This window comes from Anabas testudineus, chromosome 2 (assembly GCF_900324465.2).
Source record: "Anabas testudineus chromosome 2, fAnaTes1.2, whole genome shotgun sequence".
Lineage (NCBI taxonomy): Eukaryota > Metazoa > Chordata > Actinopteri > Anabantiformes > Anabantidae > Anabas > Anabas testudineus.
This window is the reverse complement of record NC_046611.1, coordinates 28368453-28379025: the sequence shown is the minus strand read 5'-3', so window position 1 is coordinate 28379025 and position 10573 is coordinate 28368453. Positions and strand designations below refer to the sequence as shown.

The following is a 10573-nucleotide window of genomic DNA, read 5'->3' as shown; positions in this document are numbered from 1 at the left end:
GGTGAATTGCTTTTATGAAGATGTGAAGCACTTTGAGTTGATACTTTGTGCTATTTAAATAAATAACTGACTTGATTTGACACCATGACATTGAAAGAAACATGAAAACACACATGTTGCCACTCTGGTTTGGATCCCACGTCCGTCAAGACTGACTTCCGTCTTCCATGTCTCTCACATACCTGCACCCAGCAAGCTGACACCTTTGGTGCCTCCTAACATCCATAAATTTATTTTTCTTTAAATCAATTATTTAAACTTACTTGTAGTGTTTTTTGGGTCCAAAACCAGGGACCTTACCCAGCTCTGGCCTGGTCAGTGCTTCTGACTTTATCTGCTGTCAATGAAGCCTGTCATTAATGACAAATGACTCAAGGGGCACAGCATCTGTGGAGACATTGTTGTGTGATGCAGAGGAGCAATACCTGAATAAAATCTATGGCCTGAATGTTTATGAAGTAAGAAAAGCCTTTTGATTTATTCATTCATTCATATTCATTTTGATTTAAGAAGAAAACCGAAAAGTTCCAGATTTGTTCATGTTTCTTTTGCTGGTTCTTCAAGTTTCCACAAGCACTGTTTATCTGCTGCATGTTGCTGTAGAACGTATGCAACATTATAAATCTTACAATAAGGTTTTTTGCCCATTTGAGTCCCTGCCGTCATAACATTGTTGCTACAGATGTATTTTACAACTCAAACATCTTCCACACTGAGATAACTTGCTAATATTTAAAAAAGGAAACAGAAGTCAGGACTGATAGAAAGTGAAGATGCTACCAATAAATAATTCTAGGAAACAGAGAGTATGCCTGGCTGAGTCACAATAGAGGAGTCGGTGGCATTGCAGCCGGGTCAAATTATAGAAGACCACATGGTTGAAGGAGAGAGTGGATATATGATAGGGTGGAATGAGATGCCTGAGAAGCCTTCACAATAGAATATCTCTTTAAGCCTTTTGAAGGGTCACTGAGGCTGTAGATATTTGAATATACAGTATGAGTGTGAAGAGCACAGACACATCTTTTAGCTTTTTTGAGCTTCTGACAGATGGAAGAGAGACAACATAAAAATTATTATTTATACATTGTTATGGACGTGGAACAATGAATTAAGAGGGCTTAAATAGAAAATAATTGATCCTGTCAGCTATTTTTTCACCACACTGGTCAAAATGTGATGAGTAAACCATCATAAATCATCCAGGCACACTGGTCGGTGGGTTAGGATGGACACTGTCGGGAGGAGGACGTCACACAGACAGGACAGAAGTCAAACAAACCCTGAAAAGTGTCTGTCACAAGTAGAATTCAGCTTTTGTTTGTAGTTACTGTGTTTTAGTATGCAGTAGTTTAATTGGAGTCATTTAATGAGTTTCTTCAGTGGTCAGAAATAATATCTTATAAAAGTTTCAATATTTACTTCCTGTTAGATTAACACTGACTGGATTTTACCATGGTGATGCCTGCTTTCATAAAAGCAGACTGAAAGAAGACACTGTGACAGATAAGACTTAAAATTACTGTACTAGATGCAATTATGTCCGTGTTCACTCATGAGTGAAAGACAGCAGACTGTCCAGAGCTGACAGAGTGGAGGAGGTTAAGTGTGTGATCACGCTGCTTCATTATTTCTGTGTTACTTCTTCCAGTTGCTGAGGTAGAAACGGGAGACGAGGTGTGACACGTCAACGTTTGTTGAGACACGACTGTCGTAGGTATTAAGCAGCCGAGCAGAAAGGAAGCTGTAAGCTCTCTTGGGAGCAGGGCAAGTGGAACAAGCTAAATGAGGCTGCAAAAAAATGTTTCTTTATAATTTCTTTCATCAAATAGGATGTTTTTGTTTTTGCACACTGTAGAATAAAGGCAGAGGGCGTTCAGTGCCTCTAGATGTCTCTTCAAATCATGGCTCCTCTTCAAAAGTAAATTCAATTAGTTTCCACAATCATGTGCTTTTCAGACAAGCACATGATTATCCTGTGATTTCTGGTATTTCTGCCTTTTTTCTCTTCTTAGTTCTCAGTAGCTGAAGCTGTGGTCACTGTGTCCACTGTGGTTACGTTTAGATTCAACTCTTTGGAGAAAAATGTCTTCAGTGTGTCGGTTCCTCGCTGTTCTCCTGGTAATTGGAGCCTCTGAGTTTTCTACTGCTGGACCTCTGCATGCCCAGTGCAAAGTAGAATGGTACAGTATTATTTTATTAGAACATGTATTATGCTTGGTTTTCTGTTTTTGCTTTTCCTCTGCTTAACTTTGTCTATATAAAAGTGTAACCCAGTCCTGGAAGAAAATTCTGTGTTTGTGAAGCTTTAATTTTTGAGTTTGTGTCATAGGTTCTAGTTAGCGTTGACGATTCTTGTTCTGCATCATCCTGTCAGTGTGGCTGAGAAGTGAGGTGCAGTTGTAAAGTGCTTCATCACATTATCATTTGCAGACAAAAACTGTGATTTTTTACTTTTACCGTTTGACTTAAAGTTTGAGAGAATCTGCACTGAACTGTCAAATCACTGCTCTGCTCCCCGTGTCACCTGTTTTTTGGATCGGGTGTTTGGTAATAAACCCTTTTTATTTATACTTGTTTGTCCCGTTCCCCTCAGTTTATAACAATTACCACAATTACCACCATGAATATTTTAATTATTTATTAGTGTGAAAGTTTTTTATTATTATTATTAGTTTATTATTATTATTTAAAGTTTTTTTATTTGAGTGTTTTAGAGTGAGAACCGAATTTGCATGTTTTTCCGGATGTGGGAGGAAACCTGAGCACCAGGTGAAAACCCACACAGACACGGGGAGAACATACAAACTCCAAACAGACAGACACGCCTCCACCTGTGCGGATGGAGACGTGTCTGTGAGTCTCCGTGCTGTCCTGTAAAACCCCAATCCTCCCATCCTGATTTCCCTGTGTGGGGATTCAGGATGGGAGGATTGGGGTCCCCCCCCTTCCTCTGAGGTAGACAGAGGAGGGGGGGGTGTGGGGGGTGTTACAGGACAGCACAGAGACATACAGACACGCCTCCACCTGTGTGGGAGGAGACGTGTTTGTGAGTCTCTGTGCTGTCCTGTAAAACCCCAATCCTCGCATCCGGATTTCCCTGTGTGGGGATTCAGGATGGGAGGATTGCCCCCCCTTCCTCTGAGGTAGACAGAGGAAGGGTCTCTGTCTACCTCAGAGGAAGGGGGGGAGTTGGGGTGGTGGTGGTGGGTGGGTAGTGGTGGGGGGTTGGGGCGGCTAGGGGCGGGGTCCATGGGGGAAAGGTAGAGGGTTTAGAATGGTCCGGTGGAGAGGTGAAGGGGACGGAGCAGGAAGCCATGAGGGTTGTTACAGGACAGCACAGAGGCTCACAGACATGCCTCCACCCACACAGGGGGAGGCGTGTTTGTAAGTCTCCGTGCTGTCCTGTAAAACCCCAATCCTCCCATCCGGACTTCCCTGTGTGGGGATTCAGGATGGGAGGATTGCCCCCCCTTCCTCTGAGGTAGACAGAGGAAGGGTCTCTGTCTACCTCAGAGGAAGGGGGGGAGTGGGGGTGGTGGTGGGGTGGGGGTGGGGTAGTGTCCGAGGGTGGGGGGGATACAGGAAGGGGAAAGGGTTTGTGAAGGGAGGGTGGAGAGGGTAAGGGACAGAGGAAGAGTGGATGGAAGGAGGGGGTGAGGTAGAAGTTTTGGTGGTGAAGTTTAAAAGGGAGTAAAGGGAGGGAGGGTGTGGTTGGTCAGATGGGGAGGTTAAGAGAACGGAGGACAGAGGTTAGGGATGAGGGGGGGCTAGAGGATGTGTGGTTGATAGGGGGAGGGACAAAGGGGGTGAGGGGAGGATGGGGTGGGGTCCAATGGGGAAAGGTAGAGGGTTTAGAAAGGTCAGGTGGAGAGGTGGAGCAGGAAGCCACTGGAGAGTACCTTCCTCCTGCACCTTGTAACTTACTGTCGCTGTGACACTGTTGGTCCTTGTGTCTCCAGTTCCAGATTCCCTTCTCCGCCTTCTCTTTCTTCTTCTCCATCTTCTGTTTCCCTTTCAGATCTTTTTTCTCCTCCCTTTCTTTCTTCTTCTGGTCCTTCTTGTCCTGTTTCTCCTTCTGTTTCTTCTCCTTCTTCTCTCGTTTGCTCGTCTCCGCCTCTGTCTGTTCAGCCACGTTCTCTGACTTCTTCTTATGTGGAAACCAGGAATGTTTCTTCTTCTCCTGCAGTTTCAGGCAGTGCTGCTCCAGTTCTGTCTTTTCTTCTTCCAGGTTTTGCTTCTCCTCCATCAGTTCTGTCTTTTCTTCTGACAGCTTTCTATTCATCCTTAACAGTCTATTGCCGTCCTCTATCAGCATAGCCTTCTCTCTTATCAGTGTCTTCTTCTCTCTCTCCACTTCAGTCTTCTCCTTCATCAGTTTGTTTTTCTCCTTCTCCAGTTGTTTGTTTTCCTCCATCAATTTGTTCTTACTTTCTTCCACTTCAGTCTTTTCCTCCATCAGTTTGTTTTTCTCCTTCTCCAGTTGTTTGTTTTCCTCAATCCATTTGTTCTTACCTTCTTCCAATTCAGTCTTCTCCTCCATCACTTTGTTTTTCTCGTTTTCCAGTTGTTTGTTTTCCTCCATCAGCTTCCTGTTGTTCTCCATCAGTTTCCTCTTCTCGTCCTCCAGCTGTTGAACTGTTGTCTTCCAGCTCTCGTGTTTTTCAGCGAGCTCTTTGTTGAACTCTTCCCGCAGACTGCTGTATTTTGTCTGCCAGAGTTTCTCGTTGAACCTGTTTTCTGTTTCTTTCTGCTGCACCTTCTCAGAGAGACTCTCTTTGTCTTTGTTCAGCTGCACGTTTTCGTTTTCCTTCTGGTGCAGCTCCTCTCCCAGCTCTTTTATCTTCAGCTGGAGGTCACTGATCATGTTGGAGTTATTCTGGACCTCTGCTCTGATCTCCAGAAGCTGTTCTTGTTGTTTTAGCACGTCCTGAACCTGCTGCTTCAGTTTTTCTAGCGTCTCCTGGTGCACGAGCTCCATGACCTCTCTCTCTTTATCCTCTTGTTTCATGTTCTTTACCTGACTGAGTTGATAGTCGTTTTTCTGACTAGCTTGGGGCAAGCGACATGTCAAACGATGCACTTCCTCGTTGGGGTTCTCTTCTGGTCCGCTATTGTATGGGTAGCCCCGGGGAGCAGTGCCTGCATGGCTCCCACTGTTTGATGGCACCTTTGCATACTGGACCATGTACATGCTGGGTCCTCTGGATGCTGGCGCCTCTTTATGCTGGTTCCTTTGAATGCTGGGGCCTCTAGATGCCTGCTCTACCTCCTCCACCTTACTGTTGCTGTCACACTCTTGTTTCTTGTTTGTCCATCTCCAAATCCTATTCTTCTCTTTCTCCTCCCTTTCTTTCTTCTTCTGGTCGTCCTTGTCCTGTTTCTCTTTCAGTTGTGTCTCCATCTTCTCTTTTTTCCTAGTCTCTGCTTCTGTCTGTGCGACCAAATCCTCTTTGGTGCCTCTATATGTTGAGACTGTTTGCTGGTATCTTTCCGCCATTGCTCTGCTGGTACTCTGGAACTGCAGTTTTCTGTAGAGCTCTATTTGTCAGAGTTGAAAATCCTTGCCTTGTAGATTCTTGAACGCCACTTGACGAACTAAACAATTCTTCAAACTGTCAAGACAGTTTGTGTCTTGACAAAGCTGATCTGAGCTTTGATCCAAGCTTTAGAATGATGTCATCTATGACATCACTTACTTTGATCATTCTGAAGCCACGCCCACAGAATCAGCTTTCACCTGCATTGTTTTTATTTAAAAAAACATGAAATGATAAAATTTTTAAACAAAAATAATCCATCAACTGAGTTACTGATAAACAGATGCTGTTGATTACATGAATGTTCCTATTCTGATATATTTCACATGTGCCTCAGAAATAAATTTGTATAGAAATCCTAAATGTTCAGATCTTGGTAACTATTAATACTAGCTGTAACTTTCAATTCAGTTTTAATACAATTTTTATATAGCAACAAATCACAACAGGATTCATCTCAAGGCTCTTTAAGCTTTAAGACCTTACAAAATATAACTGTATACAGAATTCTAGAGAAAACCCAACAACCCCACATGTGCAGCACAGATAATATCAGTTTTATTGCTGTACTCTAACGTATGACAGAATGAAGTGAGCGTCTGTGTCTGTCCTGCTGTCATGCTGCAGCTTCCACTTCTGGTTGCTTTCCACACAGCACAAACTTCTCAGCTATTGATTTTTACACTGGGAACTTAGATGATTGAAATTTGTCCCAAGGAAAGTTTTGCTCAACATCAAATATTCTGTTAAATGTATTTCTGTGTTCAATCTGAAAATTAGTGATTTTCTTTAAACTGATTGTTTCTTTGATCATGTTGTTAATCTTTACATACAGTCTATGGTAATGAACTAAACAGAGCAACAAAACCCATCCAGATTAACCCGTTAGCTTCTGAACAACTTTATGTTTACAAAGGGGCTCATAAAGCAGCTGTTTGTTACTGTATTTCATGGACTTAGCCAAGTGTTGGCTGACACACTGCTTTGTTCTCTCTAACGGAGAGAATGTGATCTTACATGTTAACAAAACAGATGATTAAGACGATGAGATGATTTTAAAATTTCTATTTGGACCTTTGAGCGTCCTAACGTTTATCCTTGTCTCCAATGACCAGAAGTGACTCATCTGAGTAAGGTCACATTGGGAGATCAAGATTCAGGAGCAATGACAGTAAAATATTTCAGGTTCGCTGTAACACGAGAAAAACCTTATCAGGAATTTACCGTGTTAAGTTGCTGCAGGTAAAGGTCTCCATCCAAGAACACTTTCTCAGACGAGGTCTACATGCTTCTGCTTCCTGCTCTGACCACAAAAGTATTAATCAGTGTGTCAGTGTGACTGAGAGTCTGCACGTCATCATTGCTCCACCCTAACGGGGCAGTTGTACTGTTTTTCCCACACTGTCATCACATTATCATTTGTAGACAAAAACTGTGTTAGCTCTTTTTTACTTTTACCGTTTGACTTAAAGTTTGAGAGAATCTGTACTTATAAAGCTCTTTTCTACCTAACTGGTACTCAAACACTTTACACTGTGAACAGTAATTCATATGTTTTACTTTTTTGGTTTGTATTTCTTGCCTGCGTTACTGCAGTGTTTTTAGTTGGTACTTTGTATGTCTGGTTTATGACTCTGTTTGTACTTTTGTGTACACCGTGTTTGCGGGTTTCTTTACGTTGGTACTTTGTTAGTGTTTGTTTGGTTTCCAGTGTCACCTGTTTTTTGGATCGGGTGTTTGGTAATAAACCCTTTTTATTTATACTTGTTTGTCCCGTTCCCTCAGTTTATAACAATTACCACGATTACCACCATGAATATTTTAATTATTTATTAGTGTGAAAGTTTTTTATTATTATTATTAGTTTATTATTATTATTTAAAGTTTTTTTATTTGAGTGTTTTAGAGTGAGAACCGAATTTGCATGTTTTTCCGGATGTGGGAGGAAACCTGAGCACCAGGTGAAAACCCACACAGACACGGGGAGAACATACAAACTCCAAACAGACAGACACGCCTCCACCTGTGCGGATGGAGACGTGTCTGTGAGTCTCCGTGCTGTCCTGTAAAACCCCAATCCTCCCATCCTGATTTCCCTGTGTGGGGATTCAGGATGGGAGGATTGGGGTCCCCCCCCTTCCTCTGAGGTAGACAGAGGAACGGGGGGTGTGGGGGGTGCTACAGGACAGCACAGAGACATACAGACATGCCTCCACCTGTGTGGGAGGAGACGTGTTTGTGAGTCTCCGTGCTGTCCTGTAAAACCCCAATCCTCGCATCCGGATTTCCCTGTGTGGGGATTCAGGATGGGAGGATTGCCCCCCCTTCCTCTGAGGTAGACAGAGGAAGGGTCTCTGTCTACCACAGAGGAAGGGGGGGAGTGGGGGTGGTGGTGGTGGGTAGTGGGGGGGCGGCTAGGGGCGGAGTCCATGGGGGAAAGGTAGAGGGTTTAGAATGGTCCGGTGGTGAGGTGAAGGGGACGGAGCAGGAAGCCATGAGGGGTGTTACAGGACAGCACAGAGGCTCACAGACATGCCTCCACCCACACAGGGGGAGGCGTGTTTGTAAGTCTCTGTGCTGTCTGTAAAACCCCAATCCTCCCATCCTGACTTCCCTGTGAGGGGATTCAGGATGGGAGGATTGCCCCCCCTTCCTCTGAGGTAGACAGAGAAAGGGTCTCTGTCTACCTCAGAGGAAGGGGGGGAGTGGGGGTGGTGGTGGTGGGTGGGTAGTGGTGGGGGGTTGGGGCGGCTAGGGGCGGGGTCCATTGGGGAAAGGGAGAGGGCTTAGAATGGTCCGGTGGTGAGGTGAAGGGGACGGAGCAGGAAGCCATGAGGGTTGTTACAGGACAGCACAGAGGCTCACAGACATGCCTCCACCCACACAGGGGGAGGCGTGTTTGTAAGTCTCTGTGCTGTCCTGTAAAACCCCAATCCTCCCATCCGGACTTCCCTGTGTGGGGATTCAGGATGCGAGGATTGCCCCCCCTTCCTCTGAGGTAGACAGAGGAAGGGTCTCTGTCTACCTCAGAGGAAGGGGGGGAGTGGGGGTGGTGGTGGGGTGGGGGTGGGGTAGTGTCCGAGGGTGGGGGGGATACAGGAAGGGGAGAGGGTTTGTGAAGGGAGGGTGGAGAGGGTAAGGGACAGAGGAAGAGTGGATGGAAGGAGGGGGTGAGGTAGAAGTTTTGGTGGTGAAGTTTAAAAGGGAGTAAAGGGAGGGAGGGTGTGGTTGGTCAGATGGGGAGGTTAAGAGAACGGAGGACAGAGGTTAGGGATGAGGGGGGGCTAGAGGATGTGTGGTTGATAGGGGGAGGGACAAAGGGGGTGAGGGGAGGATGGGGTGGGGTCCAATGGGGAAAGGTAGAGGGTTTAGAAAGGTCAGGTGGAGAGGTGGAGCAGGAAGCCACTGGAGAGTACCTTCCTCCTGTACCTTGTAACTTACTGTCGCTGTGACACTGTTGGTCCTTGTGTCTCCAGTTCAAGATTCCCTTCTCCGCCTTCTCTTTCTTCTTCTCCATCTTCTGTTTCCCTTTCAGATCTTTTTTCTCCTCCCTTTCTTTCTTCTTCTGGTCCTTCTTGTCCTGTTTCTCCTTCTGTTTCTTCTCCTTCTTCTCTCGTTTGCTCGTCTCCGCCTCTGTCTGTTCAGCCACGTTCTCTGACTTCTTCTTATGTGGAAACCAGGAATGTTTCTTCTTCTCCTGCAGTTTCAGGCAGTGCTGCTCCAGTTCTGTCTTTTCTTCTTCCAGGTTTTGCTTCTCCTCCATCAGTTCTGTCTTTTCTTCTGACAGCTTTCTATTCGTCCTTAACAGTCTATTGCCGTCCTCTATCAGCATAGCCTTCTCTCTTATCAGTGTCTTCTTCTCTCTCTCCACTTCAGTCTTCTCCTTCATCAGTTTGTTTTTCTCCTTCTCCAGTTGTTTGTTTTCCTCCATCAATTTGTTCTTACTTTCTTCCACTTTAGTCTTTTCCTCCATCAGTTTGTTTTTCTCCTTCTCCAGTTGTTTGTTTTCCTCAACCCATTTGTTCTTACCTTCTTCCAATTTAGTCTTTTCCTCCATCACTTTGTTTTTCTCGTTTTCCAGTTGTTTGTTTTCCTCCATCAGCTTCCTGTTGTTCTCCATCAGTCTCCTCTTCTCGTCCTCCAGCTGTTGAACTGTTGTCTTCCAGCTCTCGTGTTTTTCAGCGAGCTCTTTGTTGAACTCTTCCCGCAGACTGCTGTATTTTGTCTGCCAGAGTTTCTCGTTGAACCTGTTTTCTGTTTCTTTCTGCTGCACCTTCTCAGAGAGACTCTCTTTGTCTTTGTTCAGCTGCACGTTTTCGTTTTCCTTCTGGTGCAGCTCCTCTCCCAGCTCTTTTATCTTCAACTGGAGGTCACTGATCATGTTGGAGTTATTCTGGACCTCTGCTCTGATCTCCAGAAGCTGTTCTTGTTGTTTCAGCACGTCCTGAACCTGCTGCTTCAGTTTTTCTAGCGTCTCCTGGTGCACGAGCTCCGAGACCACTCTCTCTTTATCCTCTTGTTTCATGTTCTTTACCTGACTGAGTTGATAGTCGTTTTTCTGACTAGCTTGGGGCAAGCGACATGTCAAACGATGCACTTCCTCGTTGGGGTTCTCTTCTGGTCCGCTATTGTATGGGTAGCCCCGGGGAGCAGTGCCTGCATGGCTCCCACTGTTTGATGGCACCTTTGCATACTGGACCATGTACATGCTGGGTCCTCTGGATGCTGGCGCCTCTTTATGCTGGTTGCTTTGAATGCTGGGGCCTCTAGATGCCTGCTCTACCTCCTCCACCTTACTGTTGCTGTCACACTCTTGTTTCTTGTTTGTCCATCTCCAAATCCTATTCTTCTCTTTCTCCTCCCTTTCTTTCTTCTTCTGGCCGTCCTTGTCCTGTTTCTCTTTCAGTTGTGTCTCCATCTTCTCTTTTTTCCTAGTCTCTGCTTCTGTCTGTGCGACCAAATCCTCTTTGGTGCCTCTATATGTTGAGACTGTTTGCTGGTATCTTTCCGCCATTGCTCTGCTGGTACTCTGG

The 10573-nt window shown here is 45.1% G+C and overlaps 1 protein-coding gene across 1 annotated transcript; it reads right to left on the bottom strand.

The window, feature by feature from the left end:
* Positions 1-3718: 3718 nt before the first annotated feature.
* LOC113164656 (golgin subfamily A member 6-like protein 22) lies at positions 3719-10248 on the bottom strand. Its single transcript, XM_026364048.2, has 4 exons — positions 9694-10248; positions 9073-9528; positions 7903-7954; positions 3719-5541 (listed from the first exon to the last, which is right to left on the bottom strand). Exons 1-4 carry the CDS (start codon positions 10246-10248, stop codon positions 3719-3721), a joined length of 2886 nt encoding a protein of 961 aa, XP_026219833.2.
* Positions 10249-10573: the final 325 nt, after the last annotated feature.

Excerpts from the sequence above, each read along its gene's own strand:
- LOC113164656 (XM_026364048.2), bottom strand. The coding sequence starts at position 10,248 with ATGTACATGGTCCAGTATGCAAAGGTGCCATCAAACAGTGGGAGCCAT. Across the intron at positions 7,955-9,072 it reads GGGAGGAGAAAAAAGATCTG|CCGCCCCCCCACTACCCACC; the intron begins AAAGGGAAACAG and ends CTCCGCCCCTAG. Across the intron at positions 5,542-7,902 it reads ACTCCCCCCCTTCCTCTGTG|AGCTCTACAGAAAACTGCAG; the intron begins GTAGACAGAGAC and ends TCTGACAAATAG.